At 47.0% G+C, this 23,438-nt stretch overlaps 1 protein-coding gene and 1 long non-coding RNA gene across 9 annotated transcripts in view; one reads left to right on the top strand and one right to left on the bottom strand.

The window, feature by feature from the left end:
* The window catches only part of LOC102148896 (uncharacterized), a 73,250-nt gene extending 56,621 nt beyond the window's left edge, over positions 1 to 16,629 (top strand). For 3 of the 5 annotated variants that reach the window (XR_011439202.1, XR_011439203.1, XR_002808071.2), the window contains 2 exons: positions 14,671 to 14,886; positions 15,595 to 16,629. This is a non-coding gene — a long non-coding RNA (uncharacterized lncRNA). Of the gene's footprint in view, positions 1 to 11,833; positions 11,980 to 12,512; positions 12,741 to 14,670; positions 14,887 to 15,594 lie in introns of those variants that run through there. The other 2 variants (XR_290298.4, XR_002808074.2) reach the window with 2 other exon arrangements.
* Positions 2,559 to 12,498, bottom strand: S100A10 (S100 calcium binding protein A10). 4 transcript variants are annotated; one of them, XM_023640219.2, is made up of 3 exons: positions 12,318 to 12,498; positions 5,916 to 6,068; positions 2,559 to 2,966 (listed from the first exon to the last, which is right to left on the bottom strand). In XM_023640219.2, the coding sequence occupies exons 2-3, from the start codon at positions 6,045 to 6,047 to the stop codon at positions 2,805 to 2,807; spliced, it is 294 nt and encodes a 97-aa protein (XP_023495987.1). In that variant the 5' UTR covers positions 6,048 to 6,068; positions 12,318 to 12,498; the 3' UTR covers positions 2,559 to 2,804. The 4 variants fall into 4 exon arrangements, with proteins under 4 accessions (XP_023495987.1, XP_070122289.1, XP_070122288.1 ...); XM_070266188.1 differs by having other exon boundaries at positions 12,112 to 12,401; XM_070266187.1 differs by lacking the exon at positions 12,318 to 12,498 and adding an exon at positions 11,034 to 11,152.
* Positions 16,630 to 23,438: the final 6,809 nt, after the last annotated feature.

The following is a 23,438-nucleotide window of genomic DNA, read 5'->3' as shown; positions in this document are numbered from 1 at the left end:
GGGTTAAGAGCTGGAGAAGGTACTTAAATAATCACTTTTCAAATTGGTCAAATTTCGAGGGAGGTTTGTGTACTTGCCTTTGGTCTCCCACTGAGAGGAGCTGGGTAGAAAAGTATTAAGTCACAGGTAACTGGCTCATGTTCAGTGGACTTAGACAAGGGAATGGGTCCAAAAGACAAAATGAGGTGTTTTTCAGGGTCAGCTCTGCAGCGTGTTTGGAACTGACTTTCTGCACTGCTCTCCAGTCTTCTTTCATAACTGGGTGTGGAGAGGGGTGGGATCTGCTTTTACAACTCAGCCATGTAGCAGAATGAGTGGAATTTTCCAGATGGCTTCTCTTGATGGCTGTTGGCATAACTGTAGTGTTGCCCTCTGGGAGTCATTAGGCTGTGGCCCCTGAAACCTAGATGGCCGTTTCAGCACGTCAGATTGTGGGATCCATGTGTTTTCATTGGCATGGAGACCCACGGAGGATTTCAAACTATAAATAGCGTTTTTATTTTCCTTGTACTAGCTCCCTACTAAATACTTTGAGCAATGGGGCTAAAGTGAGGAAAGTGTGTTATTCTCCCCTTCCCCTCCTAGCCCCAACATGTGTGTACGCACACCTCTCCCCGCCAAACAAATACGATGACCCAGGCGATTCCCTGGCATTGGGCACCTTTCTGAACCCCAGAGTCTGGGGTCATCTTCTGGAATAACACATTGTTTAGAATTCGTTCGAATCTACATACTCTCTGTGAAGATGAATTGACACTTCCTCTCCCTTACCCCCAGAACCCTCTCTCCTGGGATAGTTCTGTTTCTGTTTTCAGGGAGAGGGTTAGACTGTGAAAGCTTGCTATGGGTTTGGGGACATCTGGGCCCACAATAATATCTCTCGGTGTTACAATTTTACCTGCCCATTTGTGAAGTGAACACCAATTTCATACCTGTAAACATAAACACTGTTGCCCCAGGAGGCAGGAGATGTAAACTAAAGAGGTAAATCTGGACTGATAGAGATTCTCATGGACAGAGAGATGGTTTGCCTGTGGCGCACCAGTTTGCTTCTCTATTCCCTGTAGCTATCAAAGCAGTTATCTTTTAGAACCTCCTTTCCTTAGAGCCGTAGTTTCTTTAACCTTTACATTGGACAACTTCTCTTAGAATTGTGAGTTGTCGCTGTGGCAGATATGGTAGATCAGCATGTCACCTCCTAGTGTGCAGAGGTTGGAAAATGTAAAACTTTATTTCCCAGACTCCCTTAAGGTTAGGGTTTTGATGCAATTGAAGTTCTGCTATTTAGATGTACTTCCTTGAGACTTGGATGTGGGAGCCAAGATCCATGTGGAAAGAGGCAGGCCAATGGGTGCCCGTATTTGCTAGGATGGACTGTGCCCTGGGTTGTGTGGTTCTGGAGCTGCCAGCCGTAGCAATGGCTTCCCAGTTCAGCAGGCAGCTTCCCAGGCCAGCAGCTCCCTTGGTGGCCCAGTTCTATGGCATGGATTTGGGAGTCATTCCTGTAGTCAGTTTCTATAACTAGCAACTCCCCCCTTCTACTTAATATCTTTAATAAATTTATCTTTAATAAAGCCCTCTCTGTAAACTTCCAATGTAATCCTATAGCTGCAAAGCTGAGAGTTATCTTACCTCGCTCATTTGTCAGCCAGGAAACAATAAAATGTTGGAATTTTATCTTTGACCTTGATTTTATTAGATTTCTTTTCCCCAAAGCTAGTTCTGGACTATCCTACTCCTTTCGCATGCTTTTCCTTGTGATGGTAGATGACTTTGTTAAACTTTTTCCCAGAGTTATGTTGATGTGTCCAATCATAAAAATAAATGTTTCCATCTTCGTTGACCTATTTAATTAGAACAATTTCGTGTGCCAATTCATACATCATCTCTCCCTAAAAACAGAGTATTGTGTTGTTAATAAGCATATAGTATGTAATGCATATATGCTGATGCTTATAACAGGCACAGAAAGATCTGGGAGAAACATTTCGCTACGTGTTAAGACCGGTTCTGGCACTCAATTTGCAGCAAAAAAGTACTAGTCCTTATCTAAGTCACACTAGCCTCTTTCCTGACACCCCACTACAACCATGACATCTCATGACAACTCAATAAATGTTAACGTGATGTTATTACTGTTGTGTCACACTAGACTCTCCTTTCTTTTGATTAGTTCTCATATGGACTCATTTTTACCCCAGTTTGCTGAAACTTTGCTATGAAAAATGGACTCAGACATCTCAGACATCCAAAGTGCTGGTTGGAAAGGCACTGATTCAACTGGGCAAGACCGTGCTCAGCAATTATAAAGTTAGAATATGTTCCTGAAGTGCTTTCTCTTAATCCTTGGGGTTTTGGCCCTTCGGCTAGACACAGCTACAAAGGCAGATCAATTAGAGAAGTTAGACTCAGGGCCTGAATGCAGCGTGCTTTGCCATTTTGCCAGTTCTGTGGAAAGAGCTCTGCGGTGGGCTGGCTGCCCAAGGGTGTGTGGGCTTTTGGTGAAATGAAGCAGGCAACAAGTATTTCTGAAGAAGGAACAAACATTCTGTCTCAAATTAGGAACTAAAAAAAGAATTTGTTTATTGAGGGCAAGAGGATGCAAGCAATACAAAAATCAAAAGCTTATCCGGCTTTAACTGACTTTTCTTTCTCTGCTTGTCGAACGGGACATTATTTGTACATTTTCTAAGGGTCTCGATCTGCTCAGGAAATCCTTATACAGGGGGAAGCTGTGGGGCAGATTCCTTAAGCGACCCTTTGGGAGAGCTCCTCTCAGGGTGGGAGGAATTGCTCAATGCTGCCTACTTTCTTCCCTTCTGCTTCATGTGTACTACAAAATAGTCATTGCATGCGATGGTGAGCCCGGCAATTAGCGAAAAGAAGCTCTGGAAGCCCACTTTGCCGTCTCGGCACTGGTCCAGGTCCTTCATTATCTTGTCCACGGCCAGAGGGTCTTTTTGATTCTGAAAAAAAGAACAAAGGCAAGAATTATCAGTCAATGGTTGCAATGAAGAGCTTCTCTGATTTGTACTTCTGACAACCATGCATATAATCTCCCAATTATTTAAACTTGTTTTAGGTCATAAGTGACCTTTGGAAGTCCCCTAAATGTACTTTTCTTCCTTGAGGGAGCATTTCACTAAATTCATATTTATTTTAAGTAGCAAAGAGGCTTCCAAGGCATTCCTTCATGTAACCAGGGACACTGGAAACATCCTATTAAGATTTTGTGCCAGAGAAGGTAGACCCAGGCCTCCTCATTCTCAGCCCATTGGTCTTGCCACTTTGAACCCAGCATGGCTTTCTGACCTGCTTTGCGTCCAGTTCAACCGTTTCCACAATTCTCAGAATCACAAGGTTCTGCCAAAGAACCACCCTAAATTCCCCATTTTGTAGTTGAAGCTTTCATTCTCTTAACAAAATTTATTCCTGGTAGCATGGTCAAATCCCTTCAAAAGGAAATTCCTTATGAAAAGATCTCATAAGATTATTTAGGGAGTAAATTACATCATCGTCCTATGGATTTTAAAGAGGTGCTAATGATGCCATGGGGTGTGTTGGGTTTGGAGAGGATGGACAGACGACCCTCATTTCTCCTCATTTCTTGGCACAGCCGAGGCCAAGCTAGTGTGGCTTCATGTTATATTAGCCATGTGACCTTGAGTAAGTCACACAGCTTGGTGGGCCTTGGTGTCAACTATGAACTGTTCACGTGACGGACTGTAGAATGTGTCTAAGATTGCTTCCACTCTTCATGAGTTGGTAAATCTGTGCCATCCTACCCTCTTCTCCACTGGATGCTTTACACCAGATGGGCTTCGAAAGCAGCATGTGTAACGGAGTCATAAACCCCCATGACTCTCAGTGTCTGGTATGAATGTGTGGAACCGAGGCAGGCAGGCAAGACCCCCTTGCTTTTTCTTTCATCCTGCTTCCACGGTGATTGGCTTGATCACTCCTTTTCCTAGTGATGGTGGTTAGAAGTGGGAATGTGTGGCTTCTATAGGGTCCATGCCATCAACCAGAGAGGGAAATATGGCCCTTTAGAGGTGTTAAAGGGCTCATGTAAAGTATTTATGAATTCCATTGATTGTATGCATGAGTGAGGGAACTGAGAGTGTCTCAGGTGTGCTGGATGTTTACAAATTGCACTCAGAAATCCCTTAAGGTAAAGCAGCAGCATTTTCTACATGAAGACTGCAAATTCCTACCCTCGGCAATCAACTAAAACCTGCTCTACGCAGCTACGGCCGCTTTTGGTGGGCTTCGGTTAATTCTGGCCTCACCCCCAGCTTCCTGGCTGTGGTCAGAAGGAGTCAAATTTGGAAGACAGAAGGGGTCAACTTCAGAAACAAAACGCTCTGTCAATGCAGTGAGTATGGGTGTGCCTGGAATTACGCCTCCAGGCCTGGAATAAATTACACTGCTATGTTCAGTACTCCGTGCTACAGACACCGTTTATGTTTCTCAAGCCACAAAGCCTTTAGGGAGGAAGGGTCTATGTTTCATGTGATATTCATCATCCCAGCTTCCAACTTATGCAACAACACAATTAATGAGTATTTAGTATACCAAGACCACCTTTGTTCATGTGCCGGGCAGGCTTACAATGAGCACATTTTGTCCTTGCCTGGAAGGATCACAGAAAGTGAAAGTGACTTGGAGATAACCATGTCCAGCCCTCTCATTTTACAGAGGAGGGAACTGAGGCCCTAAAAGCTAAAGCAACCTGCAGAGTGTTAGTGAGGACAGAGCCAGAGCTTCTAACTCCTGGTCTGGGGCTATATCATAGGACCGTACAAAAGCAGAGCAGTGCTATATTCTAACTCATTCTGGGATAGCATTGTGGTGACTGCAGCTCTGAGAGACTAGTTAGGCTATTTATATCTGTTTACTTAACTGGTATTGGTGACATGTCAATCATAGTACTACAAACCCCATGTTTACTGAGTCAGGAGTTAGGAGCTTGACTGATGTGCTCTTACCAGGCAGATGACAAGAGACAAGACCCAGCGTTTTACCCTCCCTTCACCCTTCAGAGGCTAACGCTTATTCCATACCAAGCACAGTAATGATCCTTTCAAGAGACTCCAGCTGGGGTGGGAAAGAAGGGCTTGCGTATCAATCTAATATTTTGTCAAGCAATGTTTCACCTCTGGTGAAACGCAACGACCATCTCTTGACGGCCTACAGGTAAAAGGACAACTGTGCCTTGTCGCCTAATGTCCTGAGTGGTGTATCTGAGCTGATGGCAGAGTTCTCTTCTAGTCCTCACAGATCCCTCAGTCTGTCAACGGGGAGTCATAAACACAAGCTGTGCTCCTGGTTCTCATAGCATTTTCAATGTGAAAAGCAGTTATTTCTGGAAGGACGCTTGGCTCTCATTCAGCAGATGCTTGACACCATCCCTTCAGATTAGAATTAGAAAAGATTTTTAAAAACCTTCATCTGAAAGGATCTAAGAAGGGAGATTCAAGTTGCTCAAAGTCGATGTGCCCAGGATGTGGCATCCCCGACACCAGGTTTACGGACTTGAGGGCAACCAGGCAGGCTGGTTGATGACTTTCTGGTGAAAGGCCTTCTTTCCTACAACTCTGGTTCAGGGGACACAGATGATCCAGATGGAATCTTCCTAACACACACCTCAAATTGTGGTTATTTGTGTGTAGTCTTATTTTATCTCCAAATTGTAAGCTGCGTGAGGGCAGGGGCTGTGTCCTCTTTACCTTCTGCTTCCCCTACGATATTTTACAAACAGTAGGCACTCAATAATCTTCAATAAATAAATGAATGAAAACACCTTTCTCACAGTGACCTCCACAGGGAAGGGATGGAAAACAGCTGGGAAAGGAACCAAGGCCTAGAAGCACTGAATTTTAGGTCTGGATCTTTCTGAGCCTTTCAACACTTACTTCCAAAAATCCGGGGAACTCCTTTTCCATGAGTACTCTCAGGTCTTCCTTTGTTAAGTAGCCTTTATCCCCAGCAAATTTGTGAAATGTGAACATCATTGTTTCCATGGCGTGTTCCATTTGAGATGGCATTTTGGTGAGGTTTGTTGAAACCTATTAAAGGATATAAAGAAACAGAGTTTACATTAATTTTTAACCCATGAGTATGGCCAGTCTTATGAGAAAAAATTGGAAGGAGTATGATTAGATCATCCATTTGATCCTTTCCAGCTCTAAAATTCAGTGAATCTAAGGACCAGTTCACCCCAGGTTTTGGGCCTCCTGCTGATGGAAACAGGCACCTCAGGTACTGGTCCTCGGAATGAGGGCTTTGTCTAGTTGCCCACTAATTCTACATAAATCACCTAATGAACAATAGAAACTCCAATTATTTGGAAAGGCAAGATCAGTGTCCCACTTTTTAACTGACAAAGCTGAAAGAACAGATGTTTCATCATTTCTCTTGGTGCTGGTAAATGGGACTCACATATGGCTGACTACCAACAACTCACACAGTCAAGCCTGGTTAATATGAAAACTTCAACTCGCCAAGCTTAACTAGGTAACGTGGTTCAGTCTAATTCTAGGGTTTAGAAATCTGCTTAGAAATGAATTTTGTCTGCTGGAGTATGTATTCTTTACTAAAGTTCTTAATTTGTTATTGATTGCAACAAAGATATTTGCATCTTTGTTAGTAAAATGCAATTGCCCTACCCAAATAAAAGCCACTCAAAGCCCATTATCTAGTTCCTTGAGAAGGAAACAGTAACAGTATATCCTACGTCCTTTGGGGACCTGATAAATTTTTGGCAGTACTAGGCAGAAAGGCTACTCTCACAGTCTGGGGTGCGGTGGGAGAGCAAAAGCTTTTCCTATGAAGAGTTTGAAAGAAAGGAGAGGAATCATGTCAGATCGTTATATTCAGGGATAATGATCTGAGGGCATATGTCTCATCAAGACCCAGTGCCTGGTACTCAATAGGAGCTCAATGGATTTTTGGCTTAATTGGAAGGTGTGCTTTGGCCAGAACAGGGTAGCTTTGGCTAACATCACCTAAAATCACTACTGGATAGGAAACAGGTGAACTTGAATGGAGACTGTAATACACCACTCCAAAAAAAAACATTCACAAGAATAGGTTTTGAGCACAGGTCGAAGGAGAGGCTGGCACCTTCCCCTGCTGAAGACTGCCAACAGGAACCCGAGACATGCTTTCAGTCTGCTTCCTGCAGCTGACAGATGTGTGTTCAACACGGATCCTTAAAAGCTATCTTTCACAGAGGAGAAGGTGGAGTTGGTGAACACGAGGACTGAGCAATTACACTTAAGCATAGTAAATTCCACCCCTTAATCCTCAGAAAAGTACAGGAACCAGCATGCCAAAGAATGTGCTACTCTAGAGATGCTATAAACCAGAACCTGGCATGATTTATCTGGAAGGCAGTTCTCTTGGAGAGAGCAGCAAATTAATGCTTCAAGATCCACTGTGAGAGGAATTCCAGGGGAACCACGCCCTTTCCCCTCTCTTCCTACACAGCTGGCATCAGGCTTGTCCCCCGTCCCCCAGATGGTTTCAGATGGCAGTGGGCTTAGAGGGAGTCAGCATTGCCTGGATTGGTTCTGGAAGTCCCGCAACTTAAGAGAATTGAACTGAGTCAGTTGCCGAGGGGAGAAGGATGTGGACTCCCACCCCAGTTCTGAAATAACTCAGGAAAGGGCCACAGAGGTTTACAAACACCTGTGCCCAAGCTCAGAGTGGCGGAGCACTTCACCACCAATTCCCAAGATCCCAGAAACTGGAACTGGCTGTGGGACCACTAGTTCGCTTTCTTCACAGAGCAGAGCAGAAGGAAAGTGCACTGCAGAGCCAGAGAAGCAAGGAAGGGAATGCAGTGGGGTGAGGACCCCTAAAATAGGAAAATAGCCTCATTTAGGAAAGCCTAAGAAACACAAGTTGTAAGCCGAGGAAATCCTGCCACTCTTGAATATCTTCTTCAGGAGAGTGAGGCCGGTCTTCCCTGAGGGAGAGCTCAGGTCTCAGGCCACTCTGGTCCCACCCCCCCACGTCCAGCTTTCCTCTCTGAAGCCACATCCCTGCCCTACTGGTTCCTCCTCTCCTCCCCCCTGCTGTTTTATTCAGCAAGTGGGTTGTGAATACAGCAGCCAGCTGACTCCCTATTTGTCTGGTAGACCTTTTGCAATAAGAATGCAGAACAGGGGTAGCCAGGAGATCTAAGTTGTGAAGGTGAAAACAGCGTTGCAAACCAGAGGAGATGTCTGCCATCTCATCAGCGACCAGGGCCCCAGAAGTCACTGACCAGGGCTATGAGCAAGTTATTCTGGTTTGAAGGAGGAGCCAGTGCGCTGGTTTTAAAGTAAGATGAAGGAAAAGGGGGAAAATGTGATTAAAGCAGTTCTCTTGGCTAGTGGCTGAATCACACAGCTCTCCTCCAGGTGCAGCGGTTGCCCCACTGAGTCAGCCCTGCCTGGCCCTCCTGTGTAGGGCGGGGCCTGCCCAGGCCGATGGCAGCGCTGACCGTTGGCTGCTAAAGCAACAGTTCAGGGACTTGAACCTCGCATTACCATCCCCCCCGCCATCCGACTCGCTCCACTCTTGGCATCCACAGGTGGGAGAACCTTTGGAGGGTCTTGGGTGCGGGGCTGAGAGGCAGCAGGGTCCTCTCTGCATCTGAAACACTCGATCCATTTAATCATTTACCTGTCTGTCTGTCTTAGACTAAAGCTTCTCTAGGTCAATAACTGAATTATTCTGTTTTACCCATGAACCACTGAATAAGTGTCTGCTAAAGGAGTGAATGAATGAATCAATCTCCTTGGCAGAAGCTGAGTGCAGGTGTGATTACCCAGGCACAAGGCTTCTGGGCTGAAAGCCTTGTGGCTCAGAGCTCAGCGGGAGGACGTGAGAGCTGGGAAGGGCCAGGAAAGGGGCTGCCCACCTGTGAATGGAACAGCGGAGTACAGAGGAAAGCACATTCCACAAGCAGAGGAAAAAGTATGTGTCCTGCTAAACAGGTCTGGTTAGACCCTGACATGACCTCTCTCTTTCTCTTCTCACTCATTGTTTTCTCGTGTTTAGGTTCATCCCACTTTCTACTGCATGCTTCTCTAGCTCTGCTCCCTCACTAGGAGCTCCACAGAATGTAACTACCTCCTTGTTCACTCATCTTTCATTGAATCATTTTACTCTCATATCTGCAAATCCCCTATATATGTTTGCCTGGGCAATAGTCTTAAGAGTGGATGCTCAGAAGTCCATAGTTTTTCTCTGTGTAGTTTTCCCTACAGAAAAGAATTCCGGACTCCACAAATTGAGACACACTGGTGGGAATTCAATTTTCCATTTTTGGTTCTCCTACAGGGAGCAACTACTTTGCACGACCTCGTCACGGCGTTAGGCACAAGTGCGCGAGGTGCACACGCCCACGCACACACACACACTCCACGGTGCCTGCCTTTGGGGAGTTCACCAGCTAATGGAACACTGTTTAAAAATATGTCCTGAATTCTAGTTAATCTGTTTCTGTTTTTTTCCCCACTAGATGGTGGGCTCCTTGAGCAGGGTCCCAGTAGCTGGTGCACTGCCCTTATAGCGCCTGCTCAATGAATGGGTAACGATGAAATTGACAAGGATGTAAACTTGGATCCTCCTGGGAGCAGCAGGGAAGCAGGAGGCCTCCTTAGAGAAGCCCTGCTCCTGAGCAATCCCAAATGTTGCTCTGGACCCATGCCCAGATCCAGGCCGTAATTTCAAAAAGGACACTTCTAAAGAGCACGAGGTCTGATTTACTTTGCTCTTCTGTGTCTTGTCCATACCCTCGTTTTCTTACAGCCCACCCAGAAAATAATTGGCAGGGTGTCAGTAAAAACAAACATCTGTTATTTAAAATGTGTTTGAGGTTTCCTTCCTTTGCTTTGGGGATTTTAAGAAGAAAAAAACATTTTTTCGGAGGGGAAAATTGAACCCAGAAGGCATTCCTGAATTTGATCCCTAAAGGGAATTCAGAGAAAATGAGTTGAAGCAGTGGGTCTGGATCCAGGTTGTCTCCCCCACCTTTCACCAAACATAAAATTTGCCCACTAAAAAAGTGGGCAGCAGAGGAAAAGTTACAGATACAATCCAATAGGAAAAAAACCTCAGAAGCCACCTCTATCCCAGTGGAGTATATCCATTTTCCCTTGGAGTTGCTTTTGATGTGAGATTCCTAAATTGTCGAGTCCCTAGGAAAATAAGAAGCTTAAGAAAGATCCCAAAACTTCAGTCCTGCTTTCCCAGCACTCTGAGTGCTAATTTATATATTATAACCCTGAAAGAATTCCATTGTTCCCTCAACTTTAACAGACTGGACTGTGACCAAGGCCATACCAAGTGGGCAGTGCTCTAAAAAAGTCACATTTTTCGAACTGTCAGTGGAAAGCAGACTCAGCTCCACTCAGTCCACTGGGTAGCTGCTTGAGGGGCTGGTCCGGGTCCCGATATGGGAGAAAAGGGCCTATCAGATGTTGTATGTAGGAAACGCCAGGGAAGAGCATCAACTAGAAATCAAGATGCTTTATGCCTAGCAGACCCTCAGGAAAATGTGAAGAACTCAAATAAGAAACTCCGTCTGGTGGATCAAGGACCACGATGAAGAAAGTAGCCTCTGGCTATCAAGGAAGGCATATACTATGGAGAAGAGATGATTAAACAGAAACTGGGTAAGAATCTGTGCGGGCAGAGCTGATGAAGAAATTTCAAATGAGTTATATGAACTCATTCCTGCCCCAATGCCCGGCATTATCTTTTGCAATTTGCTGAAACACGTTGGAGGCAAAGATCACTGACAGGGTGTTTCCATGAGCCTGGCCTCACCTGAAGTGCAGGATATAAAAATCCACTTGGGTGAAACTCAAGCTGCGAGGGGGGGATCTGCAGCAACACAAACCTCTTAACGGAAAAGCAACCTCGAAGTAAAGCTGAGGCATCCTGCCAGCAGGCGTACAGGCTGATAACCCAGCAGCGGTCTCACCATGGCCCTGCCCGTCTAACAGCTGCCCGCACCCACAGCTCAGTCCAGATACCTCTCCTTCAGCCTGCAGGCCAGTTCTGGTGTGACTCACTTCCTCTTGGAAAATGCCCTCTAAGATGGCAGGGTTCCCCTTTTCCTTTAGGGAGTATTCCGGCCAACCATCTGCAGAGAGAATCTGGAACCGTCAGGGCCACACCCACATGGTCTCACAGCTGAGTCACAGGCCTCCACTAGGAGAATCGGGGAGCCCTTTGTGGAACCCTTTGTGCTAACCACGCCCTGCAGAATACTCCCAGCTCCCCAAGGGCGGGAAGGGGGTGGGCTTAATGTATTCCAGAGTCTGGCCTAGGGCTCGTGGTGCTGGCTCACAGCGGCTCTGCTTTCCTCACCACCCCCACTCAACATGGCAGCATCCCGGTTTCAGTTGGGTGGAGCCCGGTTGAGGCTGGAGAGCGCAGTATTCAGGGCTGCAGGCAGCGCCATTCCTTTAGCCAAGCTCAAGTTGTGACCAGGTACCAACGGCACGTCTATCTCTGTCTCATTGCACTGGGCCAGTTTAATCTAGGCTGGAAGATCCTTCATCAAGCCTGCTCTTCCCTCTTTCTAGTTCCGCTAATTTAATTAAGACAGCAAGAAGGAAACCCTTTCAGTAGAGAAATCACAGAGTCCCCTTTCCCCCAATGCCCCCAAGCAAAATTGCTTTATAAAGAAAACAAATAGACCTCCCCCTCCTCGGCAGTAAGAACCTGCCTTTCTAGCAGACAAACAACAGGAAGCCCCACCTGGAGCATGTGGGCGAGGGACTAAGGAGTGTCCTTTAGGGAGGGAATCTGCCAGCTGCCAACCCGCCCAGCCCTCCCCGTGCTCGGCCGCCCAGCTAGGAGGCTAGGAACCTCTGGGCGGAGGTCAGCCTGCAGCCAGAGCCCACAAAGCAACATGCCGGCCAGGACAGGGGGCGAGAAGCAGGGCTTCGGATGACTCGGGAGACTAATCGAAAAGTAGGAAAGTGGGAGTAAACAAAATTAAACAGGGAGGCGAGAGCAGACCGCGGGGCACCCACCCCGAGGTCCTGCAGGAAAGGACAAGTATTCCCCTCCTCCCGTCCGAAGGGTTCTGGGGAGGGGTCGCACCGGGCCAGCCACGGGCGCTGCTCGCCTCGCCTGGATGCGGCCCAGAGTGCGGAGCAGCGGATACCTTCGGCCGCTCTCCGCCCAGGACCCCCGGCACCCGGGACACGCCGCGAAGCCCGGCCCGGTGGGCCAGAGCAGCCGATGTGGGGTCCCCCAGGCGCCAGGTCGAGGCTGGAGACAGCCCGGGAGCGGCGGGCAGAACTCACCTTGGCCGGAGGCGCGGGGGGGGGGGACGCTCGGCGGCTGGGACGCGCGGCCAGTGAGCAACGCGCGGCGGGCTGGGCGCCTTAGTACGTGGGGGTGGGGGAGGCGGGAGGAGCCTGGGCTGGTGTCGGGGCCTCGGCTCACCCCACCCCTTCTCCTCCTCCTCTTCCTGCCCCCACCCCCACCCCGGGCGCGGCGCGCACACCCTTCTCTCTGTGAGGCTGTGCAGAGGAGCCTCGCTCCTGGACTGCACCCGCCCTAGTGAGAGCTTTACGGGACGTGCTGTAAACCTCTCTTCCTACTGGAATGCTCTCGAATAGTTCAGGACATCCCTCCGCACCCTCGGCCGTGCCCTTCCCCTCGGGTTTTAGAAAGCGAGTGAGTGTGGAAATCAAAGAATCCAGCCCGCTGGCCCAGAACCAGATGTAAGCGGTTCTTCCTCCAGGTCTAGGAATTTCTATTTTCTAGATGACACTGCAGGGCGGAGCACGTGCAGGCCTAACGACCGCGAGGGCGTCAGACTGGGTTGTTCTCAGATGAGGCCCTAGGAGGTCGGTCCGGAGGGGCTCGCCGCCTGCGCCCCGGTTCCGTGGTCATCTGGAATCAGCTGAGGTCCTTGCCGCCGCCTGGCCCGCGGGGGTAGGGGAGGGAGGGTGCTGTGCGGCTCGCCTGCTCGAGGGAGGGCGTTACAAACCCTTTGTTGACCAAGGATTTACCCCTCTTCTTGTGTACGGCTTCGCTTGGTCGAAAGGTCAGCTTCAGTTGTGGTTGATACTGTTAAAACTTGTTTCAAACTCTCCTTCTTTCTGTCCGTAATTGGCCTGTTTGGTCCTCAAAGCCCTTTAGAAGAAATTTCTGGAAGAAATTTAGAGAAAACCCAAGTGTTTCCTAGCGGATGGTATTCCCCTTTCCGCCTTGACATTTAATTGTGGTTTAGGGTTAAATGCAAACTACTAGCAGCTGTTGGTGGAAACGGGCTGAGTCCCAAGTCCTGTGTTTTCCTTTGTTCCCAGGGGAGGTCCTGGGAGGAGTGAGGGATCCCAAAGGAATGAGCAGACTAGGGAATCCTCCAAGTGCCACCATGTGACTAATCTTGGCTCTTGCCAGGAGAACCCAACTCGGCGCATTTTAGCTCTCACTCCTGCCGAGTTCCTGCAACCCTGGTGCTGACTGTTAAGGGGGGCAGTTCTTCACAATCTTCCCGTATGCTTCCCAAGTTCTTCCCAGGCCCCGGGTGACCGTCAAGAGTGGGGAAAAATCCTGGATCCCTTTAGTCTCAGGGAAGATGCACTGTTTTAGAGTGACAACACCTGAGTTTGTATACTCCTACTTATTTGATTTCATTTGACTCATAAACCTTTAGGAATGCTTAGTGTATGTGCTGGGCCCTGGGGATTCAGAGATTGAAGACTCAGTCCCTTCCTTCAAAGAGCTTCAAGTCTTGTTGGGAGAAAGATAAGTAAACAATTCAAATCCAGCGTGAATGGTAGAGGACACTATGGGGCACTATGAGACCATGGAGAAGGGGCCTGCAAGTCCCCTGGGAGTGGTCACAGAACAATTCCTGGAGGAGGTGACGTTCGATTGTTAAAAATAACAATCACATCGTGACTTTTAAATCTGATTGTAAAAAAGCTTACATTCTTATTGTAGAAGCTTTGGAAAATATAGCATTGTATAAAAAAGAAAATACAATTATTTGTAAACCCATGAACCAAAGATAAACACTTTTATGTCTTTCCTTCTAAGTCTTTTCATGCATATATAACATATATTTACATAATTTGGGGATTTGGGGAAAAAGTGTTATTTTGAAAATTGAACCTGGAGGGCATTCTCCAATTTGATCCCTAAAGAGAATTCAGGAAAAATGAGTTGAGACAGTGGATCTGGATCCAGGCTGTCTCTCTCACCTTTCACCAAACATAAAATTGGTCCACTAAAAAAGTAGGCACCAAAGGAGAAGTTCCAGCTGCAGTGCGATAGGAAGGAAGTACTCAGAAGCCTTCTCTACCCCCAAGGGGTATATCCATTTCTCCTTGGAGTTGTCAGGCATCAGCCAGAATTGGCAAACAATAGCCACAGTGACAACTGCTGTTAAATCCATTGGTGGGCCGGGTGGTAGTTATTTAGTGAAAGGGCTAGGAAGTGCTCAAAATTGTTAAAAATAAGTAAATTCATTCTTTTTGCTTTTGATGCAAGACTCCTAAGTTGTGATCACACTGACTGTAAAGTTACGTACAGTATTCTATCTTTGTCCTGTAATACTTTTATCTTTACTATTTTCTATCATTAGTAGCAAGAACGAGTGTTCATTCATTTATTCATTATTATTATTTTTTTTTCATTCAACAGGTAACTATTCAGCTACACTGTGGCTTCTCTACTCTCTTCTCCAGCTTGCCGGCCAGACTCTGAGGCCTCTGAGGCCCTAGTGGCTGCAGCTCCACAAGATGGAAGGGACTAGGTTTCTGAAACACTGTGCTAAGTGCTGTGGATACAGTGGTGAAATCGTCAGCAGGATGGACACTATCCCTGCCCTCTTGTGGCTTTTTACAACTCTATGTACTGGTAGGTCAATAAAGCTCTAAGGACCTGCCGTGCCAATAATCTCTCTTTAGGAGAAGTGGTCCCAGGCAATTCTTTCTCTGGAAAGTAGCTATGCCTTGTAAACCACAAGCATATGGTAGAGCCAGCTCTGTTTCCCTAGTGACAACTGATTGGACTCGGGACCAGCACCTGAGCCAGAGCTGACCAGCAAGGAGGTTGAGGTGGCAGGGCGTGAAGAGGAGTTGTATAGAGAGGAGCAGACTGAATGACCATCAAAGGAATGGGAACAGAGGCCTGAGCCAGTATGGTCCCTGGACTGAACAGGAGGCAATGTTCAAGATCGCCCCTAGGCCTGTGACATGTTCAGTGTACAAAAGGCTGGGAGCAGGAGGCATTGTTTTACTAATGAGGCACTATTGGGTATTTTCCCACTTCTCCACGTGGAAACAAAACCTGTTACTCAATGGTTCTCAACTGTTTTGGGTTTGTGACTGTAGCAAAGAGGGTGGGTTGTTCATCAGAAACGTGTGTTCTTCCTGTCATAGTTTAGAGGTGTTGCTGAGAAGTGGTTGCTGAGCCAGGGGTTATGTTCCTGGCACCTCTTGTCCCTAGGTAGGACTGTCACTGGTCACCAACAGAATGGAAATGGAAGTGATGTGTCACTTGCAAGCCAGTGTGGTTAAGAGGTGACTTTTCTGCATTCTTTCTTTCCATGTGCTGGACTCTGAGGCTCTAGAAGTGGAAGGGCCACAGTTGGAAGGAGCCTGGGTCCCTGAATCACCAAGTGGAGGAAAACCACCAGCTTACCGGCAACACCTGCATTGGACTAGTTATGTGGGTGAGAAAGAACCCCAGAATTTGGGGGTTAATTTGTTACAGCATAACTCTAATGAATAGAATGGCATTCTTTTGAGTGCTAGTATTTTTGGCAGCACATTCAAAAGGACTGAGTTGGAGGCTGGCCCAGTGGCATAATGGTTAAGTTCACATGCTCTGCTTCAGTGGCCCAGGGTTCACCGATTTGGATCCTGGGAGTGGGCCTACACACCCCTCATCAAGCCATGTGGTGGTAGCATCTCACATAGAAGAACGAGATAGACTTACAGCTAGGATGTACAACTATGTACTGGGGCTTTGGGGAGAGAAAGAAAAGAGGAAGATTGGCAACAGATGTTAGCTCAGGGCCAATCTTCCAAAGAAAAAAAAAAAGGACTGAGTTGCGTGTATAGTAATTTTACTGTTATACTGACCACGCTTCAGCATCATGTCACTGTTTGAGTAGAAGGATTTACTGCTCTGATCACTGTCTCTTAGATACAGTTCTCTCAGTTCCTGGCAGATGCATACAGCTTCTTTGTTTCTTGATGTGTATTGAGTTGTGCCCTGCACCACACAGAAACTATGTGCAGCCTGGCTCAACATTCTGTCTGCCCAGACACGGTGTGAATTATAGTTGTAGCAAAAGGAAACTCTATCCATCAATTATGGAGCCCCACTAAGAGTCACAGTAGTCCTCGTGGCACTTCTGTTGAGAACCACTGATTTACAGCTGCCTGATCAATTATTTTTGCTGGTGATCCAAAAAACAAAACAAAACAACCACCCCCCAGGTGTGGATATACTAGTACATCCCAAATAGGGCAATATATGTTATTAAACATTACCCATATGTTTTGAACATTTAGGTTGTTACCAGTTTTTTCACTGTCATAAATAATAATTATGTATGAAAGGACTACATTTCAATAAACATCTTTGCCCACATGTTTATTTTCTTAGGATACAATCCCCTCAGGGGCTGTCTTTTTTTGTTGGTTTGTTTATGTGAATCTTAAGGGACAAGTAGGAATTAGCCACTTTCTGTGGGGGCAGACAGGAGGGAAAGCAAGTGTGAGATCATGGAATTGTGAGGTAGTGCGTCTCTTCCAGGCATTGCCCCCCAGTTCTGCATGGGGGTGTGCGAAGTCCCTTGGGGCCTTGGATGGGAATGAGTATGGAGTCGTGGTACCTTTCCTGGGGCACCTGAGATAATCTGCTAAGGAGTTTGGAGCTCCTTTCTGAAGGTAACAAGGAGCGACTGGAGAACGTTCAAGGGGAAGTGAGTGACTCTCCCACTTACCAGCTGGGTGGCTCTGGGCTATCTCACCGCTGAACCTGAGTCTCCTTATTGGTGAAACCGGGGTAGACACCTGTCTTCTGGGGCGATGGCATAGAATGAACCGCCTAATGACCGTGAAGGCATCTGGCTGGGCCCCAGCAGGCAGCACGTTCTGGATAGCAGGTCCAGCCTCTGTGTGATCCCTCACTCTGCAGAGCAGAAGCTTTACCAAGGCCAAGTAGGCCTGTTCCTGGCCCGAGGCCTCTGGTGTGTGATTTGTGGGTGAATGCCTTTGAGCAGGCTTCCCTCTGGGGCACTGGGACAGCTCTTCCGAGGCTGCGCTTGCTGTGCTCTTATCTCTTGGAGCAGCAGAAGCTAACGGCCTGTAGCCCCTGCTCCCCACTTTTTTTTAAAACACAGAACTCTTAGCTTGGGGTTGGAAACCACCTGCTTTCTTCTGCAAATTCTAATGATTAAACTCTATCAAATACTTACTGAGCGCCTACTATCACCTGGCACATTCTGGGTACTGGGGAGAAGTCAATGACCAAGATGGACAAATTTCTGCTGTCTGGGGCCTTACATTCTAGTGGGAAAGACAAAGAAAATACAAGTAAAGGGGAAAACAAAACTAAATGAAAAAATTTTGGTAAATTGTAATGAGTGCCATGGTGGGAAAATCAAGGGTCTGAGACAGAGAAGAATTGATGGGAATGCATTTTAGGTAGAAAGTCAGGGAAGGCCACACTGAAGGGATGACAATTAAACCTCGACTTAGAGGAAGAAGAGGAACTAGCGTTGCAAATAAAGGAAGGACTGGGAGGAAGCTCTCCTGTTGGAAGGAAAGCACGTGCAGAGGCTGGAGGTGGGAGGGGCCTGGTCTGAGAGGGGAATTGAAAAACCACCAGTGTGGTGGTGAAAAACCACACAGCATGGTGAGCCCGGGGGGAGGGTGGCGAGATGTGGAGAGAGAGTACGGCTGCAGTGGGTAAGAGGGCAGGCTTGGGGGTGAATCATATTTTCTCTGCCACCCGTTAGCTGTGTGATCTTGGACATGTCACCTAACCTTCCAAACCTCAGTTTTCTCATCTGGGAAATGGACCTGATAGTAGTAGCTGCCTCATAGGGATGTTGTGAATATAGATGAGAAAATGCATGTAAATACTCAGCAGAGTGCCTGGCACATAGTACGTGCCCCACTCCTGTTAACTATCATTGTTATAAATAAGTGGAGGAGGGGTGGAGCCAGACAGGCCTGTGTTGACTCCTGGCTCTGCTGCCTGACTGCTGTGTGCCATAGGCAGGTAAATGTGCCTTCTGTTTCCTCATCTGTAAAACAGGTTTCAAATTCCAGTCCTGGGGAGTAGGTTATTGGAGGGGGGAGGGGGGTATGTGAAGTGACTTACATGCAGCCATCCTGAAGGTAAGAGCCTACCCCTCAAGGTCTTTAAATTATTTTAAAATATTTTCCTGAATATGTCCAGCCTCTTAATAAACTCTCAAAAAAGAGACAAACAAAATTGTAATGAAAATCAGCCTTAAGTTTGTGGATCTGCTTATCTTGTGGGTTGGGTGACCGACCAAGAGAAACTGGAAATTTTAGCCCCTCTCTTCCATTTTCTAGTCACAAGGGACCCTGATTTCCCAGGTCTCTTCCAAGGAGGAAGAAAATAAGACTGTGTACCTTGAGTTAAGTCATGGGGCCAGAACAGAACACCGGTTGTGTGAACCCCAAGATTGCTTGGTGTAGGGGGAGAACTCTGCAAGACAGGACCTGCTCATCAGAGACTGCAGTCTGCCCATCTCACAGGCAGTTGCCTTTTCTTTGTTAAAACTTGAGAGCAAGTGTGATCTAGGCAGAAATTCCGGGTGCTGTATGAAAGGGAAAGTTATTTAAGTCGCGGATAGTCTGTGTTCATTGATGATACGGCACTGTGGCTGGGGAAGGCTCAGACCTGCAGAAATGTGACTCCTTGGGCCCCTGGTGACTCAAACCCCTTGTGAAAAGCTGGCTGCTTGCTATGAACTGATACCTCAACAGTGTTAGCCAGCAGCTACCTCTGGGGTTTCCGGGCTGGAAGCTGGAGGAAGCTGCTGTGAGGCGCTCTGGGAAATATTTAAGATCCATGATTTGTCCTGGGAGAGGGTGTGTCCTTGCTTCCTAGCTAATGCTGTGGGACCCCCTGGTGGCTGCAGAGTGAGTGGCTCTGCAGTGGCGTTTGCTTTCTCCTGAATGGCCCTGGCAGAATAAGGAGCAGGAAATATTGTCTAGAAACCTAAGAATTGAATATGGGGCTGGGAGGTTTACTCAGCTGGCTTGAGATGGGGGCTGCGATGTTGGCGGGCACCTTGCTGCATTCACTCGTGCCTTTGGTGGCATTTCTCAGGGCTTGAGCAGTGGTAACAGCAATGCTGTGTGTACAAGATGCCAAAAAAAAAAAAAAAATGGATGAAAATAGAGGTGTTAGGTTGAACTAGTGTTTGGTGCCATATGGATCAAAACCTCCATTAGGGCATGGAATTTAACGAGTTTTATTGGTTGGCTTTTATGTGAATTCATTCTTTTTTTTTTTTTAAAGATTTTAGTTTTTCCTTTTTCTCCCCAAAGCCCCTCAGCACATAGTTGTATATTCTTCATTGTTGGTCTTTATAGTTGTGGCATGTGGGACACTCCCTCAGCGTGATTGGATGAGCAGTGCCATATCTGTGCCCAGGATTCAAACCAATGAAACACTGGGCCGCCTGCAGCGGAGTACGCGAACTTAACCACTCGGCCACGGGGCTGGCCCCTTTTATGTGAATTCATTCTGACACTTTTGAGTACAGATATGCTGAAAGCCAAAGTGCCTGGTTACTGGAGGATGTACTTGCTGGTAATCAGTGGGAGCATCTTTGGGGTCTATATTGGTCATATCATATAAAACTGAAAATGCACTCTAAGTCTCGCTTATTAAAAATTAACATAATAATTTTATAGTCTACAAAGTTCTGTCTCATACACTACACTATCTTATTTGTTCTGTATAATTCTCCAAAGAAGTGTTTTAGATTGATTAGTGTTATGATCATAGTGATAATTTTTTGTGGCTCACCTATATTATCTTTAAGTCTTACAAAAGCCCTGTAAGATAGATGCTAAGTTTTCAGATGAGGAAAGGGAGCTCAGAGAGGTTAAATAACTTTCCTAAGGGCACATGTATAGCCCTGTCCGAACCCAGAGAGTCTAATCTCAAAGCCTCCCTCTTGCCACCACCTCCCTCTGCCTTTCTTTGGGTAGAGCAAACGGATGGCTGCTCAGGAACATAACCAAATCTAGGCAGGAACATGGGGACTGTTCACGGAGAGCTCAGCTATGAGGTAGTGTATGTGGCTGATGTTGCACAGGTGTAAACAGTATGACCAGTAGCAATTCAGAACAGCAGGCTCCCTTCTGGCTTGGACCCTTAGGAATAACTGCATGGGAGATATGAAGTGAGCCTTGAAGGTTGGGTCAAATTTGATAAGCATCGATAGGGTGTGTGGAACAGCTGCTGAGAGGAGGACAATCCGGGGGGTGGAGCAACACGAATAAAATTGCAGAGGGCGAATGTGCAGGACACATTTAGAGAAACAGCATGTTCAGCTAGAAAAAAGGTTTGAATGAGGGAGAAGGGCTAAATTACTGATGCTTTTGAATTCCAGGCGGAAAATTTATTTATTTATTTATTTATTTATTTATTTATTTATTTTTAAAGATTTTTTTATTTTTTTCCTTTTTCTCCCCAAAGCCCCCCAGTACCTAGTTGTATATTCTTTGTTGTGGGTCCTTCTAGTTGTGGCATGTGGGACACTGCCTCAGCATGGTTTGGTGAGCAGTGCCATGTCCGCGCCTAGGATTCAAACCAACGAAAACACTGGGCCGCCTGCAGCGGAGCGCAGGAACTTAACCACTCGGCCATGGGCCAGCCCCCAGGTGGAAAATTTAAATTGTAGACACAGCCGAAGCACAGAAGGCGGAACCACCAACCACTGGAGGTGGGAGAGAATGGGGGCCAGGAGATGACAGAGGCGAGGCTGGTGATGATGCAGGCCTGAGCTGGAATGGTGGTGGTGAGAGTGGACAGGAAGGTAAAGATTTGAGAGAAATCTGCAGGAAGGTTCCTCAGGGCTGCCACCGCTGAGCTGCAGGGCATGAGGGAGAGGAAGGAGCACAACCACCTGGAATTTTCCAGCCCGGGCACCTGGAGCACTGTGGTACCTGCCAAATCCACGGAGGAGACACTGATTCGGGAAGGGAGGTGCTAAACAAACTGTTGGTGGGATTTGGAGGTGGAAATGACCTGCTTTGTGATTAGTCTTAAATTGTTTATCCACTCCTGGCATGGTGACCTGCAAGGGAGAGTGCGTAGACACTGGCTCTCCCAGTTGTCACTTTACGGGGAACTGCTTCCATGGGCAATGCCCTGTGGTGCTCTGCATACACTTCATGGACAGGCTGGGATCTTGGCAGGATGCTTGGCTCCAGCATGGTTTTTCCCAGCCAGGCTCAGTCACCTAGTGATGAGAGCATCAGACTTGGATTTAGAAAGCTGGGTGCAGCTGCTGGACTGGACGCGTCGGGGAATGCATGGATGAAGGTGACACATTCCTTGTGCTTGAGGAATTCACACTCCAGGCACAGAGACAGGCTGTAATGGAAGGCAGTGAAGGGGGGCCAGAGGTAGATGTAGTGGCTGATTATAGAACCAGATACCCTCAGGGTTCTGATTAGATGTCATTTCCGTCATGGTACCACCCTGAACAGCCCAGACTGGGGTTGGGTGTTGGTCCTCGGGCTTACCTTAGCACCTCACCCGTATAATAGGGTATAGACGTTGCCTGTGCACTTGTTTGTCTCCCTCAAAGCCTGTAGGTTCCTTGGGGACAGAGATTGCTCTTGGTGTGTTGCATATTCTGAGGGTACAGCGGATGTTGGCAGGAAGTGGAAATTCCTGGTCAAGGTGGGTTGCTGAGAAGAGTGGTCCTGGCTTGGAGAGGCACGCCCCAGCCTTAAGAATCCTACTGGGGCGTCTGAGGTGGGAGGATGGATTGATGGAAATGCCTCTCTAGCCCATCTAAGCCTGAGCATGCTCGGTTGCTCTTTTTAGAAAATATGACTTAAATTCTATTACCTATTCTAAAATAAATGAGTTAAAGTCTTCCATGTTTTAAAAGACATTCAAAATTCTCAGCTTAATCTGTTCTTAAAAGTTAGCAGAAGATGCATTGGCTATGTGTGTTGTAAAGGTCTGTTAGTGACAGAAATCTTCCTGTTATGAGCTGCCTGTCAACTTGACCCAACACGTGATAATATATGTATTTCTTTATGTTAGTATTTAATGGTGGCAACTGGGGTGAAGTAGAAAAAGGATTAGATAATTGGGGTTTGAATTCAGGTTCTCTCATGCATTAGCTTTGGGACCTAGGGCAAGTTAACTAGCCTCTCTGAATCTGTTTCTTCATCTTCAAAATGAGGATAATAATGTCCAGTATTTGGGGAACCCATTATATTTTACAAATCAATTTTGTCTATTCATTTGATGGTACGTACTGAGTACCATCTTTATGCCTGACACTTTCTAGATGCTGTGGATACAGAAATAAAGACATAGTCTCTGCCTTCAAGGACCCCAGTCCAGCAGGGCAGGCAGACAAATAAAACAACATGTAAAGGTGGAAAGTATGGTGGCTGAAGTGCCTCTAGTTGTTGCTGGAGTGCAGAGCAGAGAGCAGAGATGGGGAGTGAGGGGAGACTTCCCGGAGGGGGAGCCACTTGAGGCTAACCTGAGGGTGAGTATAAGTTAGCCAGGTGAGGAATGTGGGGAACCAAGGAGTAAGGGAGAGGCATCTGGAGAACTACAGATGATTTGAGAGCTTTGGTGGTTACGTGGGGGTGTGTTTGGAGGTTGCAGGAGATCAGGGCATAGAACCCACAAAGGACCGGATCGCAAAGAGCCTCCAGTGCTGACTGAGGAAATTTGAACTTTATTTCGAATACTGTGAGGAACACTGAAAATTTAACACTTATATAAGTTTTTCTGATTATAAAAATAATCCATATCCATTGATAGAAAATGGAAAATACAGAAACAAAGAAAAAAAGGAATATAGCCATTGTTCTTATTTTGGTGAATATACTTGGGGAAGGTATATGTGTACGTGTTCTAGATCCTGGCTGCTTACAGTGTGGTCCGTGGACCAGCGGCAGCGTTGTCACTTGGGATCACTTGTTAGAAATGCAGAATCTCGGGGTCCAGCCTCACCCAAGGAATCAGAGTCTGCAGCTGAAGTGGAACAAAGATGCATGACAGCGTGTTGTGAAGTGCTTCCCCGGTAGTGAGGAGTTCAGAGGGGAGGGAGGGCCATAGATCAGAGCGGGTAGGGAGGCTTCTTGGAAGATGTGAGACGTGAGATAAGTTCTGTAGAATATGTGGGCTTAGGCCACATGTGGGGAGAG

This window comes from Equus caballus, chromosome 5, assembly GCF_041296265.1.
Source record: "Equus caballus isolate H_3958 breed thoroughbred chromosome 5, TB-T2T, whole genome shotgun sequence".
In the NCBI taxonomy this organism is placed as follows: domain Eukaryota; kingdom Metazoa; phylum Chordata; class Mammalia; order Perissodactyla; family Equidae; genus Equus; species Equus caballus.
This window is presented reverse-complemented; position numbering and strand designations above follow the sequence as displayed.

Excerpts from the sequence above, each read along its gene's own strand:
- S100A10 (XM_023640219.2), bottom strand. The coding sequence starts at position 6,047 with ATGCCATCTCAAATGGAACACGCCATGGAAACAATGATGTTCACATTT. Across the intron at positions 2,967-5,915 it reads AGTTCCCCGGATTTTTGGAA|AATCAAAAAGACCCTCTGGC; the intron begins GTAAGTGTTGAA and ends TCTTTTTTTCAG.